The sequence below is a fragment of the Lontra canadensis genome, unplaced genomic scaffold (assembly GCF_010015895.1).
Source record: "Lontra canadensis isolate GAN:19392208 unplaced genomic scaffold, GSC_riverotter_1.0 scaffold29, whole genome shotgun sequence".
In the NCBI taxonomy this organism is placed as follows: domain Eukaryota; kingdom Metazoa; phylum Chordata; class Mammalia; order Carnivora; family Mustelidae; genus Lontra; species Lontra canadensis.
The window spans coordinates 11041622-11066001 of NW_022631023.1; the positions used below are offsets into that span (position 1 = coordinate 11041622).

Consider the following 24380-nt stretch of genomic DNA (forward strand, 5'->3'; position numbering starts at 1 on the left):
CTAAAAGGGAAGTAATCAGAAAGCACTTCTGTGGGACACAGACGATGACCGACTCTCAAGAAAACACTCTTGTGCAAACTTATGAGCTGAACTAGCCACGTTCTTCGTGGAACACAATTTTTACTTGGCAGAACAACAGAAAAACTATACTTCCTCGGGACTTAAGTGTTTGGCAGATGGTTTCTCAAAAATGGAGTGAGCCTACTGCTTTGAGAAAAACTGACAGTACCTGTTGCTAATGATAAAAGTTGAGCTTCTGGGCAAAAATTTTTAATTTGGAAAACGAGTATTGGGCATTGTTGAGTTAGAGTGCTTGCTGACATTTAGAGAATTTTTTCTTAAGATTTCTTTTCTCTTTTAAGGTTTTTGCCCTTTTCTTTTAAATTTTCTTTTCTTTTCAGTGATCCAAAATTCATTGTTTATGCACCAAACCCAGCGCTCCCTGCAATACGCGCCCTCCTTCATACCTAACACGGGGCTCACCCAACCCCTCACCTCCCTCCCCTCCCAAACCCTCAGTTTGTTTCTCAGAGTCCACAGTCTCTCATGGTCTGTCTCTTTCTTAAGATTTTTTTAAAGTTTACTTACTTGACAGAGAGAGACACAGCCCGGAAAGGGAACACAAGCAGGAGGAGAGTGGGAGAGGGAGAAGTAGGCTCCCAGCTGAGCAGGGAGCCCGATGCGGGGCTCCATCCCAGGGCCCTGGGATCAAGACCAGAGCCGAAGGCAGATAGATGGTTAACCGACTGAGCCACCCAGGCACCCCAAGATGGGTGCTGATATTAACAAATGGTATGTTGTGGTACTGTTTAATGAAACATATCAACATTTGAAAGATCTACATGACTCAGTGAACTAATATTTTCCAAATGACCAATACATAATGTTACAAAATCACGAAGGAGTAAAAAACATCCATCCAAATTGTAAGATGAACCAACAGATTTTACCATAAGGCAGTATGAAAAGCTCACTGACGGAATTTCAGATTCTGCATTGCACCAACCCTAAAGAAACTACCCGTGTCAAATTTTGGTACAGTATCAAAGAATAACCACAATTTTCTGAAAATGCCATCAAAAGGCTCCTCGCTTTTCCAACTACATATCTGTAGGAGGCCAGATTTCTTTCAACTACTTCAACCAAAACATTTCGCAACCAACTGACTGCAGGAACAGATATGGAGAACCCAGCTGTCTTCTATTAGCCAGACATTCAAAGAGGTTTGCAAAAAATGTAAAACAGTGCACTCTTCTCACTAAATGTTTTTGTTTTGTAAAATGGTTTTCATAAGTCTGTTACTTATGTAGGCACGTAACGGGTTTGTTACAGATATTTTCAATAAATTAATAAAATACTTCGTAAATGTCTCAGTTTTAATTTCTAATCAGACAAATAGTGATGGATTAAACACACACACACACACACACACACACACACACAAAAAGAAAAGCTCCTTGAGGTCCTCGATAACTCATCAGAGTATACAAGGGTCCTCATACCAAAGTTTGAAACCTGCCACCACAAGAGATGAACACACAAGGCAAGATTTTATTTCAAGACAGCAGATGTACACATACACTCCTCTGGCGACGATAGGAAGGTAACACGGAATGGATCAGGCCTAGACCAATCAGTAAGAGTGACGTGGTAACATGAAAAATAATGAGATTTAGGGCTAAGACAATAGCAACCGACACAGAGGGGAAGAGAGGAATTCAAAAGATGTTTCGGAGGGGGCTCAGTGGGTTGGGCCTCTGTCTTCCGCTCAGGTCCTAGTCCAGGGGTCCTGGGATTGAACCTGCTCAGCAGGGAGCCTTGTGCTCCCTCTCCCTCTGCACCATGGGGCCCAGCTCCTGCTCGCTGGTTCTCTCCCTCCCTCTTAAATAAATAAATAAATAAATAACTTTGTGGGGGTGGGGGGGGGTGTTTCTGAGGCAGGAGAATTGACAGAAACTAGCAACCAACTTCAGAATCAGAAAACGTCCCGGCTGCTTGCTTGCACGGCTTGACTTGCAACACGTATCTGGCTTAGAGACAGGTACTGACTCTGCTCCACAGAGAGATCTAGATGCTCTACAGAGTGACAGTTCTAACAACAGCTCTCGGACTCCGAGTGTCCTACAATTCAACTCTGCTAGCATCTCCCTGGAGTTAGTACAGACCCCACAAGCGAAGGGCTCAGTCCCACTTCACACACCAGGCACAAGCCTTGAGTAGCCCCCCAAACTAGGAGGCAGCCTATAAATGTGGGGATTCCTACAACCGCCACTCTCCCCAGGTTCAGGAACTCACTGGAACGACTCACCAAGCTCAGGAAAGCACTACTCTTGTAATTAGCTTAATTATAAAGGCTCCAACTCTGGAACGAGTGCATGGGCGGTGGGCGGGGGGTGGGGGCAGGCAGAGCATGGGGGAGGCGAGTCGTAGGGCATCCGTGTCTGCTCTTCCTCTATGAACTCTGGTGCCCACTTGGGTGTCGTTCTGGAATTTTGGTGAGGTTGGGGTCCGGAGCTGATGGCCAAGAAAGAATTCCTGAGAAGTCTTTGGGGCCAAAAGGTGATTTTACTAAAGCATGGGGACAGGACCCGTGGACAGAAAGAGCTGCCGCACCAGGGTTGTGAGGCGTGACGGATTATATACTTGGGAGTTGGGGAGGTAAGGACAAGGGGAGGTGTCCAAAGGGGCTTTCTCAGGATATTGGAGGCCTTGCCATTGTCAAGATAAGGTTGTTTCTCCCTCTAGCAAAGCATTAACATCAAGCCGGTTGGGAGTTTCCAGGAGGAATGTTACACTCTGCCCGCCTCAAGTATCGGTCAATGGGCTGCAGGTTATAAAGAAATTTAATTTTATTTACATTCCCTCTGCCTTTGTTTCCCACACCACCATGGAGGGAAGGGCTCCAAGAAGTTGAGACTTTGGGTTTCTGGAAGTTAGGTTATTGATAAGAATGCTTTTTCTTGTCAGTCACTAAGACATTAGTAAACTGAGGGAGACTCCTATCTTGCAGGACTGTGACCGGTATTAGCTAACGATTTGTTTTTCCTTCCCTTAGTTTTAGGAAAGCCAGGAGGGCCTGAGGAGTGTCACAGGTATCCATCCCACTTGGGGAGGGGGGTAGTTTGTGGGGTGTCAGCCTGTGCTTTGTCCTCAGCTTGTCTTCTGCTCCCTCATCACCCCCATCCATACATCTTAAATGTTCACCAAACCGGGGGCGCTTGGGTGGCTCAGTCGGTTAAAAGTCTGCTTTCAGCTCAGGTCATGATCCCAGGGTCCTGCGATTGAGCCCCACATCGGGCTCCCTGCTCAGCTCTCTCTCCCTCTCCCACTCTCCCTGTGTTACCTCTCTCACTGTCTCTCTCTGTCAGATAAATAAATAAAATCTTTAAAATAAATAAATAAATGAATGAATAAAATAAATGTTCACCAAACCAGAAGATGTCCAAACCTCGCCATTCTAGGATTTTACATGGGGCTTCATCAGATATCCACGATTGATTAAATCACTGCCCACGTGACAAGACTTACACTCCAGTCACCCTTCCTTGTTGGGTGGGTGGGAGGAGCTAAAAGCCACATCATTAGCATAAACTCAGGTAAGGTCTAAAGGGACCCATTTATTTTATTTTTTTTTAAACAGTTTTTTTTTTAAGATTTTATTTATTTATTTGACAGACAGAGATCACAGGTAGGCAGAGAGGCAGGCAGAGAGAGAGGGGGAAGCAGGTTCCCCGCTGAGCAGAGAGCCCCATGCGGGGCTCAATCCCAGGACCCTGGGATCATGACATGAGCTGAAGGCAGAGGCTTTAACCCACTGAGCCACCCAGGCGCCCCTAAAGGGACCCATTTAGAATAACAAAGGACTCAGGATATTCCAGAGGTTTCAAGAACCCTGTGTCAGGAATCAGGCACAAAAATCAACTACACTTTTTCTTTTAATTACACTACAGAGTACCTGACATAGTTACTGATGTTTAGTAAGTACTCAAAAAATAACTGCCGTACATAAAGGGTTAGAACTCAGAAAAAAAGACAGAACTCCAGGTATACACAGAAAACAGGATTTATTTGTGGTAGCCAGAAGTCTAAGATTAGAGATGACTGTCCTGGAAGAGGGTAGAAATAACAGCTCCAGAGACAGAAATACAGCAAGGTAAGGAGCCCTCAAAAGAGAGCAAGAAGTCCTAGATAAAAGATAGAGAAAAATACACAGAGCATAAGGCAGGGAAAACCAAAGTAGAATAGAGTTTCTAAAGAAGAAATGTGTCGGGGGGCACTCAGCGGGCTCTGTCAGGAGAGCATGTGACTCCTGATCTTGGGGTTGTGAGTTCGAGCCCCATGTTGGGTGTGGAGGTTATGTAAATAAGTAAAACTTTAAAAAGAAAAAAGAGGAAGAGGTGTGTCAAAAGTCAGAGTACAGTCAAGAAATGAATGACAGAGACTTGGGCATAGGATTCAGCAATGGCGGGGCAGAGGCAGAAGCCCACTACGATGAGTAAAGGGAACGAAGACAAGACACCCAACGTAAAACTACTCTTCCATGAAACACGGCTGTCGGAGGACAGCACGAGATGCCAACAGGTAGCTGGACTACAGCATCAAGGAGAAGACCCTGAGCCCCACGTGAAGGATGGCGCAGAGGAGGCAGAGAACAAGGTTAATTCTGATGCAAGGTCTTGGACTGACACCAAACCCTGTTGTACACGCCCTTCAGGCCTGCCCAGCCTGGCCTCACCTTCTCCACTTTCCTCCTGGCGGCCACATTGCTCCTTCATGGCGTGGGCCCTGCTCCCATGCTGGTTCCTTTGCCTGGGAAACAACTTTTTTCCCCTCCCCTGATTAATATCTGTCCCTAACCCAGACCCCAAGTACACGTCACATCTTCTCTGGACTTTGGACTGGATGAGGTCCTCCTGAACGCTTTTTTTATAGCCCTTACAACAGCTGGAAATCATTTATTTACGCAGGACGGTTTTTTTTTTGGTTTGGGTTTTGGGTATGGATGGAGGGCAGGGAAGCTGTCACTACTGTCCTCCTTGCTCCTACCTCAGCACCGGGCACCCAGCAGTCAAGCAGGACGTAGCTAGGAAGGGAACATGTGCTTGAGAATGGCACAAAGACTCAGAGGAAACAGAAAAGAACAGCACCTAGAACCCGGGGAAGGGAAGGAGACACCCACCTCTTCCTTCTCCCTCTTATCGCAAGAAGCAAAGAGTAAGTGTGAGTCAGACGGATTTACAAGCGCCACTTGGGAAGTGGGCAGCAGGCCCAAACAGGAGGCAGATTTACTCTGGAAAGTGAAGGTTCAGATGCCTCGGGGGAAGCCTGAGGCGAATTTGGGGAGGAAGGGAGAGAAAGCTGAGAAAGGCTCCTTAGCAGGTCACGGCTAAGTGGGGAAGAAGTCCACAAGTTTGCAAGCTTCTCTGCAGCCAACTGTAGGCAGCACAAACACAGGAAATAGGGCGCAGACAGCTGGGATGGTCTATCGATGGGGATCCGCAGGCTAGAAAGGACAGAAGGACAACAGGACAAGGGAATCGCTGACGGGACACGCTCAGAGTTCCCAGGTGCACAGAGAAGGAAATGAAACCAGGAGGAAATGAACAACTTGAGAGAAAGGGAAAAAGGACCAGGAACTAGTTTCTGGATGGAACTGTTGTCATCGGAGCGTGTGAAATGAATTAGAACACAGAATCTTAAAAATACATGCAACATATTTTTCAAGATATCATAAGCTCTTGCCATCTACTGTAATCAGACTCTTACTACAACAGCAACAAATCTCAAAAACAGGCCCATCTCTTTCTGAAAAAGGTCAAGTTGCTATCTTTCCTGGAGTCTAATTAAAAAAAAAAAAAAAAAGCAGATGACTGAATAAAGGATATCCTTTTCCAGCTCCAACTTTTCCACAGTAGATACATGTTTTTCCAGCAGTTCCAGATGAGCACAAGTTTAAAAAGCCTCCAAGCACGAGCCAAGGCAGTGCTAACCAACACACCTTAGGCACTGAGAAAATCTGCAATTATAGAAGCAGCCGAACCGTGACAATCATGGCCACAGTTCCAGATTTAATGTGATCTAACCAGATTCCAGATGAGTCTCCCAAACTTCATTCTGTTCAGAGACATCACAAAATAGTAAAATATATTTCGTTCTAAAATGAATGAGAAACGACACAAATTCTGTAGGCAATATATTGACCATTTAAATTCAAGTAGCAAACTTTATTGAAAAGAATGCTCATATATACTTTTGGTTGTTTTGATGACTTTGTATCATTTTATTAAGGGCTTTTATTAAAGGCTATCTTTTTTTTTTTTTTTAATTTTATTTATTTGACAGAGAGAGACACAGCGAGAGAGGGAACACAAGCAGACAGAGGGAGAGGGAGAAGCAGGCTCCCACTGAGCAGGGACCCCGATGCGGGGTTCATCCCAGGACCCTGGGATCATGGCCCGACCCGAAGTCAGTCGCTTAGTGAGTGAGCCACCCAGGCGCCCCTTAAAGGCTATCATTTAAAAGAAGAGAAGGGGTCACCAGCAGCCCCCTTCCATGTGCTCACCGTTCATGATGAGTGTGTTGGGCATGTGTTTGCTTGCTCAGCACGCTCTTCTCCCAACTGATGCCATTTTCCCTCCTGTTAATTCCATGTTAGGTACCAATCTCACCAACTTGTACAAAAAGGCCCAGGACAACCAATGAGAGCGCTGCCCTCCCCCGCGGAGAGGACGGGTTCAGGCACGTGATCAAGCCAGGCCAATCGGAACCCCTGGACTTGACAGGTATGTGAGTCAACACATTCTCCTTTTTTTCTTAAGACAGTCTGCAAATAAAGAAGTTTAGACACATATAGTTATAAAGGGCTACCGTAGCACTGAATTTTGTCTTCCTTCTACTATTCTCCTTTCCTTCTCTTCCATTCACTTTTTTGTTTTCCCTCCCCACCCAACTCCTTAGGATAATGGACTAGGTAAACTAAACATTGAGTTTTTTAGACATCACCATAAGGCAGAAAGCTAATCTAAGAGAGGAAGCCTAGTCCCAGGTAAATTAAGCTGTGACTCCATTTCTTGGTATTTAGATATTAAAGCTGAGTATTGTTTCGGTGGCTTGACCAGAACACACCTGAACGGACTTCTAATGCATCCCCTACATGGGCACACTTGATACTGTATGTACACTGTGAATATCTCTAATATCATTTTTTTTTTTTTGCATGAGGCCACATTGTTACATGTATGTGAAGGGAAATAACACCATGAAATTCTAGGACATTTGGAAGTACATTCCAAATCTCTTCCTTCCCATTTTCCCCCACCTCGAGATCTGAACTGGTTTAAAAGAGGTAAAAGTTTAAAAAAAAAAAGAGGTAAAAGTGGAGTCCACATCTGCAAAATGACCTTTCCAATAAAATCACGATTACCAGAATTAAATTGTGTACTTCTGTGTTTTCGGCAATCTTTAATTTTCAAGGTGGTTATTACATGGAAAAATAATGACCAAACTCAGAACTTCCCAACTACTGTACTTTCAAATGGGTCACAGGTGTGCTCAAGGCACTGCTGCCCTCAAGTCTGGGGGATGATGCCTGTGCTAATTACCAGGACTAATGTGCTACTAATTGTATAGGATATTTTTAAAAGCTTGAGAAGCACTGAATAAATGACCAGAAGACTCCAGGAACTAAGACTTCTAGCAAGGTGGCTGGTTACCAAGGAAATTTGTATAAGGTCAAGGTGCATTCAATAAATGTTCAAACTCATTGGTAGTAGCAAAAAAATTCAAGTTAAGGGGCATCTGGGAGGCTCAGTCATTAAGCATCAGCCTTCTGCTCAGGTCATGATCCCAGGGTCCTGGGATTGAGCCCCACATTGGGCTCCCTGCTCAGTGGGAAGCCTGCTTCTCCCTCTCCCCCTCCCCCTGCTTGTGTTCCGTCTCTCACTGTGTCTCTCTCTGTCAAATAATAAATAAAATCTTAAAAAAAATTTCAAGTGAAAGTAAATAAAACGAACGTTTTTCTTAAATGGTTTTACCAGTCGTGGTAAGGGAACACAAAATAGGCACACACCGCCAGGGGAACACCCTGGAGGGCAGCGGTGGGCTACTGAGGCTTGGAATGTATTCCAATATATTAAGTGAAAAACACAGGCTATACAACTGTATGTACTGAGATCACATAAACTGGCAAGCCAACGAAGACTGAATTCAGCCCTTGGGTATGCTCTGTTTGAAACCCAGTGTGTTTATAAAAATCGTGGCCCACATAAAAATTGGGAGATTTCAGGGGCACCTGGGTGGCTCAGTGGGTTAAGCCTTTGCCTTCGGCTCAGGTCATGATCCCAGGGTCCTGGAATTGAGTCCCACATCGCGCTCTCTGCTCAGCGGGGAGCCTGCTTCCCCTTCTCTCTCTGCCTGCTGCTCTGCCTGCTTCTGATCTCTCTCTGTTAAATAAGATCTTTAAAAAAAAAAAAAAAAGGCTATTTCATATTAAATCCGTATTTCTAGATTTCCAGCTTCTCTTGAAGAACTAGAAGGTACAGTAACACCAACAGGCATCCTCCCAGGGGCACAAACGAGTAGGCCCTATCCATGGACCATCTTCAGTGCCCAGGTCCCTAGCATATCCTCATGTCTCCCAGACAGAGAAGCTCATACCCAACCTGCTGAGAAATTTGAGCAGGCTGACCCTTCCCAGTGTATGAACAGTCATTATCGCTGGATGGTGAAATTCTAGGTCCACTTTCTTCTTCCCTTATCTATATTTTCAAAAGTTCCCTTCAATAAACACATATATGTGCTTATTGCTTTTGGAGTGAGGAAAAAAAATGTTATTTTTTAAATTACCAAATCACAACTGCAATTTCACTTCATCTAATGAATGAAACCGAAACAACTAAAGATAACAGATAATGACTGTGGTTTAAAAGTAATTGAACTAAGGAAATAATGTAAGGTTCCAATGACGGCAGTATTTCCCTCCCTTTGATACTAATTAAAAGACCAGCTTGGACAGACAATAGCAGTGTTTTACAAATTACATCTTCCTCAAAGTGAACAGCTTCTATAGATACTCAGGTCATAAAACACCCATTTTAAGGATTCATACCCCTATATTCAAAGTTTCTTTCACCAAGAAACATAAACAGACAATCTTTATCAGAAATCTGTTAATCAATTAACTTAATGCTTAAAAAATTAAATAATTGCTGATCTTTGTTTTACATTGTTTGATTTGGTTTGACCACTATCAACAGCAGTTTTACGAGAACTCCAAAAAGCTTCTACCAGTCACCATACATCTCACCCCATCTCTGAAACCTCACAGAGTATCTTCATGCTAAAGAAAAACTACTAGGCTAGGTAGAAATGCCAATGTCTGCAGATGACAGAAAGTAGAGGCAATTCAACATTTCTCTCTTGCTCTCCTACAAGGTTCTCCCACTCCCATGATATCCAGAGTGATCTTTTTAAACAAAAGCAAATCACGGGACTCCCCTGCTTAAAAGTTACCTTAGATTCCTACTTCTACTGACTAAAGAAAATTCCAACCGGCCCGTCTCCTTTATTCCTCACCTGTCTTTCCAGTGCTCACCGAAGTAGGTGACAATCACGTCCTCAAATACCAATTTACTCAACAGGCCAACAAGCAACCGCTCAGTGCCCGCCCTGCGCCAGGTGCTGCTTTAGGTCCTGGGGATAAAGCAGTGAGCAACACGGCCAAACTCCCTGCCCTCCTGAAGCTTACCTTCTAGTAACCTCTCTACCACCTTCACTGCCTCCTCAATTTCCGTAATCGTTTAAAGAATTTTTTTTTTTAAACAGGGATATTTCATTTATTTTTTTATTTTTATTTTTATTTATTTATTTGAGAGTGAGAGAGGAAACACAAGCGGGGGGAGTGGGAAACAGAGAAGCAGGGTTCTCCCTGAACAGGGAGCCTGATGCGGGACTCGATCCCGGGACTCTGGGATCATAACCTGAGCTGAAGGGAGGCGCTTAATGACTGAGTCACCCAGGGGCCCCTTAAAGAATTTTAAAGCAATCATAATGACTGTGTTGAAGATATCTGGAAATAAGCAATACTACCCATAATAATTTTATTATCATTTACTGACTTTGTTTAATAGTAATTATTTATTGCAAGCAAAGGAGAGATGAGAAACAGAAGAGGGGGACCTTTACTCAGTGGAACCCGGTACATACCAGGAATGGCACTGATTTGTCAATTTTTCAAGCTTTCTCTCATACTAGCTATAAAGCTCTATCTACTAGCTTTTAGGTCAGCGACCAAAAGGTAATATTTCAATTCTGCCAGAATGGAGCAGTTGAATTTAAATAATTCCAGACGCTGAAAGATAACTTGTTTTCAAAATCTATTATCTTAAGTTTGCAGCAGAAATGGATTTTTATAAAACCTTGAATCCCAAATGAACAGACTCTCATTAGAGATAACGTACAGGAATGGTGTGTGTGTGTTTATACAATGGCTTATAATACAAAACACTGCCCTTGTTAGAACAATGTAACTGCTCAGGAAATCTGCCTCAGAGAAAAGTAATTAGCCCTACACACACACACTCACACTAAGACAAGACAAGTGGATCCCACAGCAACTTGATTCCAATGCTTTTATCCTAAGAAGCAGTGTCCTCCTTGGGGCACCTGGGCGGCTCAACTGAGCATCCCATTTCTGGTTTCAGCTCAGGACATGGTCTCAGGGTTCCTGAGATGGAGACCCATGCGGGGCTCCCCGCTCATCTCGGAGTGTTCTTGGGATTCTCTCTTCCTCTCCCTCTGCCCTCCCCCGCCCCTCTCAAATAAATAAAATCGTTAAAGAATCGGAGTCCTTAACTAGATTGGTTGAAGCATGGCACCCAAAGCCACTTGGTGGCATTCATTTCCACGAGCTGTGTCCGTGGCTCGCAAATCCATGCCACCAGTCACCAGGCGGACTTACAGGCAAGACGAAAGGATGAGAAAGACCATCAAAGACAGAGAAACAAGGCAAAATGCCCAGTAAAGCAAGAGGATCAAAAGCACTGCTCTCTTGCATTAAGGAGAGGACTTTAATTTTAACCATCAAGGTTAAACAACAACTACTACTGACCAACCGCTACGACCTTGTTATTTGCACAGTCCTGTTCAGCTGAATCCAAAATTCTCCATCACACCCCTCAGTTCAACTCCTGTCTCTACCACTCAACCAAGAATGAAAGATACTGAGTACCACTCCCCCACAACCTTGGTGGAGCCCCAAACTATTCCAACAGTGAGAATGGGTTTTAGCCACCGGCTTCAAACTGAGCTGTGTAGTCCGACCTCAGCATAAGCAAACTCAGGCCAGAGAGCTTAAGCCCAAACAATTTCACCAATGCTCTCTCTGGGCTCTAAGCTCGTAAGATAAGCGGCCGATTATTCATTCTACTAGAAACAGGTCAAAAGAGCACCGATGAATTCAAATAGATTAACCTGTTTTAAACTCACCTTGTTAGAGGGCAACAAAATGTTAATGATATTCTACCATCACATTTATTAATAGAAGTTTTTTTTTCTTTAAACAATCTCCCAATGGATCTGTGACATCTCTCTCCAGTGAGGCCTTCATATTCCTGCAGGAAACTTCCACAAGCTGCTTCAAATCTCAAAACTGGCCAGTGTGGGAATGTTTGAACAGACTCCCAGCTGTCTCCCTGATCATACATCCACATGTAGTCCTTTCCAAGGCAAGGCCACGCATTACACATTACAAGTGAACCGTCTTTTCAAATTCCACTCGTCTTCTCTGGGACTCCAACCCTGCTTTTCATCGGGGACACTGTAGGAAAACCACCTCACTGGAAAGGCTAACGATCTGCTTTGAGAGAGGAATGTTAGACAGTAGACAAGGCTTATTTGTGAGCTAACTTACACAACTCACTTCTCAATGAGAGGAACTCAAATCTATAAATTAACATACATCAGGGAACCTCTAGGTTATGCCAAAACTGAAATCAGAAACGTAAAAATACCCTAATGCCTATAAATGGTGTCCAGGGAATGGGCGGTCCAGTGTTGTGGCTGAAAGTTTGGCCTCTGAAGTTATATAGGGTGGCCACTTGCTGGCTCTTAAAGTTCCTTCACGGCTGGTACCTCAGTTTCCAAGGCATATTCATCTAAAAAAGGACAATTCGGGGCGCCTGCGTAGCTCAGTCGGTTAAGCGTCTGCCTTTGGCTCAGGTCATGATCCCAGAATCCTGGGATCAAGCCAGCATCAGGCTCCCGGGAAGCCTGCTTCTCCCTCTCCCACTCCCCATGCTTGCGTTCCCTCTCTCACTGTCAAATAAATCAAAAAAAAAAAAAAATCAAATGATGTAAAAGGACTTGCTAAATGTTAGGTATCACTATTACTGGTGTACACATTTCCTGAGTTTCCAGATCACATTCCTGAACGCGTCACATTCACATTCCTTTCTTCTTCTTAAGAATAATAGTAATTCCGGCGCCTGGGTGGCTCAGTGGGTTAAGCCGCTGCCTTCGGCTCAGGTCGTGATCTCAGGGTCCTAGGATCGAGTCCCGCATCGGGCTCTCTGGTCATCAGGGAGCCTGCTTCCCTCTCTCTCTCTGCCTGCCTCTCTGTCTACTTGTGATCTCTGTCTGTCAAATAAATAAATAAAATCTTAAAAAAAAAAAAAAAGAATAATAGTAATTCACTAGTTTGTCACTGGTTAAGTCATTCCAAAAAAAGAAGAAAACAGAACCCTCAACCAGGACGGTAGGGATGTGAACTGCTACAACCTTTCTAAATGGCACTATGTATCACAAATCTCAAACGTAGCATGTACTGTACCTTGATCCTGCAAATCCACTTCTAGAAACTTATCCTACAGAAAAAGCATTTCACAAGCATACACGGAGGTATATATAGGAAAACAGTCACTGCAGAGGTATAACAGTGAGGGGGAAAAGGAAACAAACTAATGTCTGACAAAAATTAATGTTTAAATTATCACACACATATAAAATGGAATCTTATTCATTTATTAAAACTATTGTAACTGACAATATAGATATGGATTCATTGTAACATGTGAGGCCAAAACCAAAAAGTTACAAAATGATCATATATAGCAGAGCTCATACTTGTTACCAAAAATTGTATATAAAAAGCCACATGCACAGAAAAAAAAAAAAAAAGAGGTTTGGACAGGTATGTACTGAAGTAGTGGATTTATGAGAATTTTATAGTTTTTACTTTTCTGTATCCCAACTTTTCTACCATGAAGATGCAATTCTTTATTTTTTTAATATTTATTTGAGAGAGAGACAGAGATAGTGAGAGAGAACACAAGAAGGGAGGAGAGGGAGAAGCAGGCTCCCCACTGGGCAGGGAACCCAAGATGTGACTGGATCCCAGGACCCTGAGATCATGACCTGAGCCAAGGCAGACACTTAACTGACTGAGCCACCCAGGAGCCCCAAAATGCAATTCTTTAAAATACAACGGATATGAACTGATAAATAGTTTGGTTCTGAAATACATAATGAAGCTAAAAGTAATGACAAGATTTATTTTTATTTAGGAAAAAACTCATTTACATAATACTTGATGGTCTATTAGATACTTTTAATATTTTATTAACATATAATGTATTGTTTCAGAGGTACAGGTCTGTGAATCATCAGTCTTACACAATTCACAGCACTCACCATAGCATATACCCTCCTCGATGTCCATCACCCGACCACGCCAATCCCTCCCACTCCACTCCACTCCAGCAACCCTTAAGTTTGTTTCCTTTTTTTTTTTTTTTTAAGATTTTATTTATTCATTTGTCAGAGAGAAAGCGCACAAGCAGGGGAAGTGGCAGGCAGAGGGAGAAGCAGGCTCCCCAGGGACCAAGACCCTGGGATCATGACCTGAGCCAAAGGCAGACACTCAATGGACTGAGCCACCCATGCATCCCTGTGTCCTGGCTATTAGATACTTTCAATAGTTATCCAATTAAAAGTTAGACATATTAAGTATCAAGACATTAGCAAAAGACTTCAAATGATGGACTTCTACCATCAAGTGCAGCAGTACAAGAATTAAATGGGTTAGTTTTGTAATTTTATATATTTTTATATAACTCAATTCCTTATCGTCATCCCAATTACCACTTATTAAATGAACATATCTCAAGAACTTATGTAAGCACTCTGAAGTATTTAAACTTAACCTACTTACTATTATTCCCATTCTGCTGAAAAGACTGAGACCCTGAAATGTTAGAGTAGATAAAAGTCACAGACTATGGGGTCAAACCCAGTATCCTCTAGAAATTTTACTCCTAACTGTTCAGCACCCTCAACTATGTAACAGAAACTATTATTTATGGGGCCCTACACTGGAGTCTGAAAGAAAGGAATGAAGGCCGTATTTTATTAGGAGGAAAAATGAAACTGGAAAACATGACAATTTTCTGCATTTTTTTGTAAACCAATTTTTACAGCATTATTTGGGTTTACCATAGCTTAAAAAATGGTATTTTGAAAATAGCGGTAACACAGTAATTTACCACTACACTGTGACTTAAATTTACATTTTGAGTCTCTAAGCAGTATTTTGATAGGAGCCTTCTCTCCAGCTTAATCGCCTTGAGCAATCTATGCTTGGGAAAGGTTCTCTCTTTTCAGAGCCAACCAAACTTACAGAAATGACTGGGCATAGTGCATGCAGCTCCTAATTTATAAAATCACTGACTAAGTAATAAGATTAATTTTACAAGAAAAGGTTTTAAAATGTGGCCTCACTGCCATGTTATTCACTCATAAATATTTAATGGAGTTCCTCCAGGCATTATTCTAGCACTGGAGATAGAATGATGACTCAAAATCCCTACTCTTCTGAAACCTTTATTGTAAGTGCATTATGTACCTGAAGGTTGTAGTCCGTTTTTTATTAGCAGCCTAAGGTATAAAACTTAGTCTGTTATTTAAAATATCTGCCATCCACTTCAGGAGATGATCTTAGGAGATGCTTAGCAAGAGGGAAACAGAGCATCAACTGTTCGCCAACTTTACTATCCCAGGAGAACCTGGAGAAGTTGTTTAAAAAAACCGATTCCAGGGTGCCTGGGTGGCTCAGTTGGTTAAGCAACTGCTTTTGGCTGAGGTCCTGGTCTGGGAGTCCTGGGATTGAGTCTGGCATCGGGCTCCCAGCTCTGCAAGGAGTCTGCTTCTCCCTCTGACCTTTTCCCACCCATCTCATGCTCTCTCTCTCTCAAAATTAAATCAAATCTTAAAAAACAAAAAACAAAAAACAAAACCTATTCCAGGGCCCCACCTCCAGGAGTCTGATTCTGAGGTTAGGTGACAAAAAAAAACCTCTATTTTTAACAAGAACTTCACTTCATGCTGATCTAAGTGATCTGAGGTCCAGACTTTGAGAAACCTACCAGTAAGTGGAGCCCTTCAAAAGAAAATGATCATTCAGAAGAGAATAGCTCTACAGCAGTGGAATTTGAACTGAGTAACATAAACCCAACCCTCATGTAATTAGTTCTGTATAATTCACAAATCCAGCAAATTAAAAAGATGAGTAAGAATGGAGTCATTTACTAGCACCTCCTCCTTAATGTCTTATGGGAGATTTGAATTTGCTTCCATCTAGGCATTTGATGAAAAGATGAACTTAAGTCCTACCAACAGAAGAAATAAACATTAAGAAAAAATAAATTTCTAGTCAACTGCAAAAAAAAAAAAAAATGCTAAGAGGGACAAACATTTCACGGAACTAACTTGCTACCACTCATTTTATGCCCTATTTCACAATGCTTAGTATCTGAACAATCCACAGGGTTCCAAAGTACATCAAAAATTTGTTCATTTCCTCTCCTACTCAGGCAGAATAATAATAATAGAGTATTGTGAAGGTGCCACGGGGCCTCAGCAATTTCAACAGATACATTCTTAGATAAAGAAATGCCATTAAAAAAAAAAAAAAACTATCAGAAATGTTCCTTAGTGGAACTACTTCAGTTAGTTTTAAATAGTTTTAATGTGTCCCTCGTTTGCAATTTAGATTACTTAAAAGATCCTGGGTTCTTTACCAACCTCCTACTGAAAAAAAAATTCCCTTCCATATTATAAATATGTGCATTTTTAGTTATAATAAGCAAACACCCATCAGTACAACATAACTGTGTCACGTAAACTAGAAAAATAATTTTAAAGAAAAACACAGCATTTTGTTCTGAGAGAGAGAGAAATCCTAACCTTGGGGGAGGGTTTTAAGTTTCTGCACCTTAAATCATCTAAAAATAAAGGTACCCAGACAAATACATTCCTCCCATTTTAGAGGTTAAGAGTAGCACTTCACAAGTCATCTGGCCTGCTGGGTCCTGGCTCTAGTTCCTAATCTCAGATCCTGTCCACTACCTAATCCATGAGACCTCTGATCATCCGTTCAAAGGGATTAGTAACACTGCCTTTCGTTAACGGAATGGAGGCTGTTCCAGATGCATCTGTTTGTATGGTATTCTTTTTTAATCTGTTCTTTTTACTGTACTTGCTTTTATTATTTGTACGTTTGAGCACAGAAACAGCAAGAGTAGGATGCCAGGAGATAAGCACAAAGAAACGCATCTGTCCGGAGTGCGCATATATTTAAAATTCCAGGCTGGTGCTGCCTTCAGAATAGCAGTGATGATGGCAAAGTTCTAAAGGAAACTTTCATATTAAGAGGCTACCAAAAATCTCCAGAGCCTCCCACTCAACAGAAAAAGACGCTAATTTATTTCTTCAAAAGCAAAGCCTTCTTTAGTCTGAATCCCAACAAAAGATGCCCACAGGAAATGTTATCTGCGAAGTTGTTTTCTGATCCCACGGCCAACAGAAGTAAAGGAAGGTGCGACCCATTCCTCGTCGGTTTCCTTTTCCTGGGGATTCTGATTATTGCATTTCCTCGTCAAGCAAGCAGAGCCCGCAATTGTGCCCTGGGTCCACACCGCAAGACCGCGTCGGTGCGTAAAGGGAACGAGCCGCGGCGGACCCCGGGGACGCGCTCCCACCGAAAGGAGAGCCGCTTTCTGCTAAATGCCATCAGAGTCCGCCCCGGCCGGACGACTCAGGGCCGAGCGGCATTGACTGCCCTTCACTGACAGCGATTTTGCAGGCACGCGACAGAGAGAAAGAGATGAGCCGGGGACTCGAGGCCCGAGGGAGAGGCGGCGGCGCGATGCCGCTCCCCGCGAGCTCCGGGTCCCCGAGAGGCTGGCGGGGAGGCGAGGCTTGGCCAGCCCGCCACGCTCAGGCGGCCGAGGGCAGGGAGGTCAGCCCTGGAAGGGCCGACCGCCCCCACGCCCCCTGGGGAGGGAGGCGACCCCGCTCGGCCGGCCGGGGCTGCGGACGCCCATTCAGCCCGAAGCCCGTCCACGGCCGCCACCCCCTCGGCCCGCCGCGGCGTCCCGGCGCCCCGGCCTCCCAGCGCCGGCCAGCCGGCCGCCCCGCCGCCACCCCCGGGAGGATGGGGAAGGACGAGGCGCAGGGACCGCCGGTGCCGCGCCTCCGGGGCGCGCGGCAAAGGCTGAAGGGCGGCCCGCGGGACTCGCGCCAGCCCGAGGGACGGGCGCCCCGGGCGGCCATCGCGCCGACCCCCGCGCCGACCCCCGCCCCCGCCGCTTCCCCGTCCAGGCCGTCGCCGTCCAGCCCGCTCCTCACCTCATCTCCAGGCGGGTCCGCGCTGCAGCCCCAGGGACAAATCAGTGCAGCTCACTCGCCGCGGGGAGGGACGCAGGAGCCGCAGCCCCGCACACCATCCCCGCCCGCCTGCCCGCCGGCCCGTGCGTCCCGGAGCCCGCTCGGGATTCTCCCTCGCGAGCCGCCGTACTACGGAGCAACCAAGCTGCGCTCCCTCCCCTCTCCTCCGCTCTTCTCTACCTCCTTCGCTCCCTCCCTCGCTCCCTCGCTCCCACCTATCTCCTCATCTCCCTGCGCAGCCTCTCCCGCCCTCCTCCACCCCTCCATCTCCGCCCACAGATGGGTGGGAACGAACAGTCGGCCAATCGGGAGAAGAGGCCCGCACCTCCTCACCGCCCCCTACCGCTACACCCGCCCACCGCAGGAGAGAGGGAGGGGGCAATTAAAAAAAGATGGAAGAGGACGGAGTGACAGCCGAAGGAACCAATCAGCAAGCGCAAAGGGTGTGGGCGGGAGGACGGCCTTGTCTCCCCGCCCCCTTCCCAGAAGGCGTCACCAAAAGCTTCTGGTCTGGGATTTCCCTGACGGGGTTTATGGAGATTTTGTTTCACGATTTTGGTCCATCTGCCCGTTGTCGTGTGAGGCACTGGTTAGGAGGCACTCAACTAAATTAGTCACAAAAGGTCTTAAAGGAGAGAACAACGTAGAGGGAAAAGGAGGCGGTCACAGTCCAGATTAGGTGGTCGGGCAAACGGTTGGAATAAGGAAGGGTGTGGTCTTTAACAGAAATTTACATAAAACGGAATCTCTCCGAGAGACTACAATTTCGCCCATTTACTGGTAGCCCCGGGCTCCACCCTTCTCCACCTGGCGGAGCATTCCGGGAGATGTAGTTCCGAGTTCGGTTGCTATGGCGTTCTCCCCAGCCTCGGTCCAGGAGTGACGAGCCACCTGACCAATGGGAGCAGCGCCTGGGCAAGCGGGGGCGGGCCCTCTGCAAAAGGACTCCAAGGTGGCGGTGGCGAAGACGCAGGCCGTTGGGGCAGCTCAGAGTCAGGTGAGCCCCCGGACCCGGGTTCTGTGTCTTGGGAAGCGGGGCTTTCGGCTTTGGACGCCTCGCGGAACCGTGCAGCCCTGGGATGCATGGTGGTTGGCGTTGCACACCAACGCCAGACCGCGTCGGGCCCAGGCCTAGCTTAGCTGAGGCCGCTGAGGGGCGGGAAAGACTTGACTATTTCCTGATCCTTGCAGGTTTGGATGGTAGGTTTTCTCTCAGTTTGCATCTCCCTCTGCATTTATAGAAGCAAAAATCGAAGTTCCCTTCCACTGAACTCCCAGGTTGGATTCCTCCCCCCCAACCCCCAGCTTTCTTTTTGTTCCTAGAATTTGAGTTTCTTTTTCTTTTTCTCGTACTCCTTCTCTGACAACCGCTTTTTCCTCCTTCGCTTTCCTTTATCGGTGAACCATACACAAAGCAAGGGTATTCCCGTTTACGTGATTATACGGTCGGGTTTGCCCACTTAAGAGAAACAGCGAAAAATTCCGGAGGTACGGCTCAGAATCATGTTGAAGTGCAGTTGCTGAATTGGTAGGTCTGGGCGGGGCCCGAGACTCTGCATTTCTCACCAGCTCCCGGGAGCGGCTAGTCCCGGTTCTGAGTAACCGGGTGTTCTCTCTGCATCAGCTCTGCTCAATGCAGGTGTAATGCGAGGCACTTTCGTTTAAGCCAATACATCCAAAATTTATCATTTCAACCCATAATCAGATACCATAAAATTGAAATATTATAAATTCTTGTATTTATTGATTTTTTTTTTTAAGTAAGCTTTACGTCCAACAAGGAGCTTGAACACACAACCCCGAGATCAAGAGCAGCCTGCTCTAGACCGCATGAGCCAGCCAGGCGCCCCAATTACTTTTTTTTTTTTTTTTCATAGCGTCTTCGAAATCGAATGTGTGTTTTACCTTGACAAAAGGCCTCAGTTCTAACTAGACAGAGTTCACAGGTTCCTTAGCCACCTGTGGACTAGTGGCCCTTGTTTTTGGACGGCTCAGGTCCAGATGATAGAGGTGCCCCGTGCAGAAACTAAAAGGTGCAAAAGCTCAGAGGGTTGGTTGCATGTGACCAAACCCTTTGCTGCTCTGTGAGATGGGCCTGGGCACTACTTTAGAGAGGTTCTCTGCCCAGTTTGCAGAAATAATAGCAAAAATAGCCAACCAACACTTACTGAACGGTGATTTTGTGCCGGGTGTTGTACCGAGTGCTTTGCTTGTGTTTCATCTTTACAACCCTTGGAGGTAACTATTATATTTTGGAGATACGGAATCGAAGGCCTAGAAGGTTAAAATTGAGTAGCCTAAAGCCATACAGCCAGTGAGTAGGACAGCCAGGATTCAGACTTGGGTCAGTTTTAACTTCTAAATCCTGTCAACCACTGCAGTGTATGATTGTTATTTTTTAATCAATAATTTTCACTTCATTGATGCCTCTGCTCCAGTTTATGGCAGATGAAATGTTGAGAGGTGAAACAGCAGGTTTCTTCATACAAGGTCAATTTGCCTATCAGTTGGAGTGACATATTTTGGTAGTATTATAAATATTTCATGCTGTATATATTTTTAAGTAAGCTTCAGCTCTACATAGGGCGAGATCAAGAGTTGCATGCGTAGGGGCACCTGGGGAGCTCAGTTGGTTGAGTGTCTGACTCCTCATTTTGGCTTGGGTTGTGGTCTTGGAGTGGTGGGATGGAGCACCGCGTTGGGCTTTGCGCTCAGCACAGAGTCTGCTTGTGCCTCTCCCCACTGCTTGTGCTCTCTGTCTAATTCCAAAATAAATAAAGTCTTCACCAAAAAATTGCATGCTCTACCAACTGAGCCATCTCCATGCTGTATTATAAATTTTTCTTTAAAAAAAATTTTTTTTTTAATTTATTTGAGAGAGAGAGCAAGCACGTAGGGAGAAGCAGAGGGAGAGGGACAAGCAGACTGCACTGAGCTCAAAGCCGGACTCAGGGCTCGATCTTACAACCCCAAGATCATGGAATGAGCTGAAACCAAGAGTTGGAGGCTTACTTGATTGAATCACCCAGGTGCCCCTCCATGCTGTATTATAAATAATAAAAAAATTACTTCCCCAGTACTATATCTGGGCCAGTACTGTGTCTTGATTCATTTGTGTACCTCCCTGAAGAAAGAGGAATGAGAAAGCTTAGAAATTCTTAAAATATTTCACTGTGCAGTCATAGGGTTTTTTTTATTTTGTTTGTGGTTGCATCTTTTTTTTTAATTCTTCTTAAAAGTACTGCTTGCTTCTCTGAACTTTACATTGAATGTTTCAAAAACGAAATTGTGGTTTTTCTAGACCCACCAAACGGTACTATGCTGAGCTAAGGTGAGTTTTATGATTAGAAGAGAAAAATATACATATCTACACATGCTAAAGTATGATATTTTACAAAATATTTTTCCTTTTTTACATATTGTAGGAAATACACATCTTCTGAATTATTTTCTTTCATTGTGGATTTACTAGTAAATATTTAATCAAAATTAAAATTCCTTTTTTGCTTCTGAAGCAAGAAATGGTTTCTTAAAGGCCCTATAGTGGATGGGAAAATTAAATAAGCATTTACAAACTACAGTCATTTTAGTTAAAAAAAAAAAAAGATTTTTTACATCAATTGGAGAAGGGAGAGTATGGTAGAGATTTAGAAAGGATTCCTCAGTGGCTTATTTCCCTCATCACCACCTGCATTGTCCTGGTATCACATGATTAAGGTAGCATAAAGGAGAAAAGGTCATAATCATCATACCATTGCCATAATCAGAAGAGACTATAGCTCTAATATGGTCATCCTATCCCCCATCCTCTTCAGCTGATGCTTGAATCCTGTTTATGAAGCTACTGTAAATGATTATTCTGCCTCTGTTTAAACACTTCTAGTGATAGGAACCATGCAACTTCATGAATTTTCCGAAGATTGAAGTTAGATACTTAAAATGTGAACATAGAAAGTTCTTGGGGCACCTCAGCAGCTCAGCTGGTTAAACATCCAACTCCATGCTGGCTCAGGTCATGATCTCTGATGGTCAGATCAAGCTGGGTGTCCAGATCTGTTAGACATAAAGCCTACTTGGGATTCACTCTCTCCCTCTCCCTCTGCGCTTCTCTCACCTACCAAAAGCAAGTTCTTATAACCCACGTTATTAGCTAGAAAAGCTTTTCAGGGTTTAGCCAGGTGTGAGCCCTATCACCGTGTTCTGTTGCCATCTTGTCAGGAGTTTTATGCAACTAGTGCAGTTGTATGCAACAAACACCTGTGTACTATTGTTTACACAAAGTGTCCTTGGAGTATACTGATTCCTAGAGACTGTTGCCTGCGCAATGCAGAGATGTCCTCCAATTATTACAACCATGCATTTGCTTCTCTCTTTAAGAAGCAGAGGGAGCTGGGGCACCTGTGACTCAATGGGTTAAGCCTCTGCCTTCAGCTCAGGTCATGATCCCAGGGTCCTGGGATGGAGCCCCGCGTCGGGTTCTCCGTTCCGTGGGGAGCCTGTTTCCCCCCCCCCCCCCCCCCCCGCCTACTTGTGATCCCTCTCTCTCTCTCTCTGTCGAATAAATAAATACAATCTTAAAAAAAAGAAGAAGCAGAGGGAGCTGGGGCACCTGGGTGGCTCAGTGGGTTAAGTATCTGCCTTAGCTCAGGTCATGATCCCAGGGTCCTGGTATCGAGTCCCGAATTGGGCTCCCTACTCAGGAGGGAGTCTGCTTGTCCCTCTCCCTCTCCCCTGCTCATGCTTTCTCTCTCTCTCTCTTCTCTCAAATAAGTAAATGAAATCTTTAAGGAAAAAAAAAGAAAAGGCAGAGGGAGCTTATGAGGTTAGGACTACCATTCTCCACAACCTGCAGCATAGTGACATTTAAACCAAACCTCCAGCTGGTTACTTTGATTATGCTAACCAGATTTTTAAACCAAATAATTGAGCATGTGGTTTGCCATATTTATCCGATATGTTGGTATGTATGAAAATTCTCACAGATTAAGAACATTGTTAAAACTTAATATTGTAAGTCACCTCTTCACTATAACAGAAGAGTTGCCCCCCCTTACAGTGCAGCCGGCTAGTGTAATGCTCTGCACCAGTCCTGGCGTGATGATGAACGCATGGGACCACATTTTGTGTTGACTTCATGTTTTTTCTGTAGCCTTCGGCTTGACAATATACCCTTGATTTCCTTAATAAGAGGGTGGGTTAGAAATATCATAGGGGCACTTGGGTGGCTCAGTGGGTTAAGCCTCTGCCTTCAGCTAAGGTCATGATCTCTGGGTCCTGGGATCGAGCCCCGCATCAGGCCCTCTGCTCAGTGGGATGCCTGCTTCCCCCTCTCTCTGCCTGGCTCTCTGCCTACTTGTGACCTCTGTCAAATAAATAAAATCTTTTTTAAAAAATGTTATAACTGAATCCTGATGACAAATGGCCACAATATTGCAAAGTTGATATTGGGCACTAATAGAAATGTGAGCATATAAGAGTTTGGGCTTCCAGGAATTAAGTTTTCCATAGGCGGATTAGATGAGGGGAGGAGATGAAGCCACTCAGCAGTGTGTGGCCATAGCTGAGGGCAGACATTGCAGTGTTAGCACATCATTTGTGCTAACGCCCATCAAACCCAGACATGAACAAGTGAGCCCAGACATCATAAAGGAAAAGGAGACTTGGGTCAATAACTTGATACAGAGGAAGGAATTATGATAGTCTCTAAAATATCCTTGATGACAGAAGACTAGTACCAGGGCACCTGGGTGGCTCAGTGGGTTAAGCCACTGCCTTTGGCTCAGGTCATGGTCTCGGGGTCCTGAGATCGAGTCCCACATCAGGCTCTCTGCTCAGCAGGGAGCCTGCTTCCTCTTCTCTCTCTGCCTGCCTCTCTGCCTACTTGTGATCTCTCTCTGTCAATAAATAAATAAAATCTTAAAAAAAAAAAAAAAAAAGACTAGTACCAAAAAAATCTTGTCTTGGGAAAAGGTGACTCCAGTTTTTTGGGTGTTTTTTTTTTTTTTAGTATTTTATTTATTGTGTACCTTGGGACTCAGTCAATAAAGCATCTGCCTTTGGCTTAGGCCATGATCCCAGGGTCCTGGGATCGAGTTCCATGTCAGACTTTCAGCTCAGTAGGGAGCCCGCTTCACCCTCTGTCCCTCTTCCTTGCTCATTCTCTCTCTCTCTCTTTAATAAAAATCTTCTAAAAAAAAGGAAAAAAGGATTTTATTTATTTATAGAGGAAGAGAGAGAGTGTGGGGAGGAGCGGAGGGAGAGGGACAAGCAGACTCCACAAAGCACAGAGCCAGATGTGGGGCTCAGTCCCACGACCCTGGATAATGACCGGGGCTGAAATCAAGAGTTGGTTGCCTGAGCCACCCAAGTGCCCCAGGATGACTCCAGTTTTGTGTCTGTTGAATTTGAGCTAGATCTGATACTCTCAGAACACTTGTGGTCTGAAAGTGTAGATAAGGAATAGTCTGTAGTGGTTTTATTTACAATTATTAATACATGAGCTCCTTGAGAGATTAAGTGTAGCAGAAGAGCAAATGGAGTTCACGTTGCTGTTATAACGAAAAGGAAACCATTCAAAGTTTCTTCCCATTGGTTTTTTAGAAACCGCTTTAAGGGCGCCTAGGGTGGCTCAGCGGGTTGGGGACTCTGCCTTGGGCTCAGAT

The 24380-nt window shown here is 44.6% G+C and overlaps 2 protein-coding genes across 7 annotated transcripts in view; one reads left to right on the forward strand and one right to left on the reverse strand.

Annotated features, from left to right (window-relative positions):
* Nucleotides 1-17930, reverse strand: part of ITSN1 (intersectin 1) — a 213539-nt gene extending 195609 nt beyond the window's left edge. For all 5 annotated transcript variants that reach the window (XM_032865391.1, XM_032865389.1, XM_032865390.1 and 2 more), the window contains exon 1: nt 17680-17930. The gene's annotated coding sequence lies outside the window, so the exon portion shown is untranslated. The remainder of the gene's footprint in view (nt 1-17679) is intronic.
* A 685-nt stretch (nt 17931-18615) lies between these two features.
* Nucleotides 18616-24380, forward strand: part of CRYZL1 (crystallin zeta like 1) — a 39569-nt gene continuing 33804 nt past the window's right edge. The window contains exon 1 of one of the 2 annotated variants that reach the window (XM_032865409.1): nt 18616-18715. In XM_032865409.1, the coding sequence (XP_032721300.1) occupies nt 18617-18715 (99 nt within the window). In that variant the 5' untranslated portion in view covers nt 18616. The remainder of the gene's footprint in view (nt 18716-24380) is intronic. The other variant, XM_032865407.1, reaches the window with a different exon arrangement.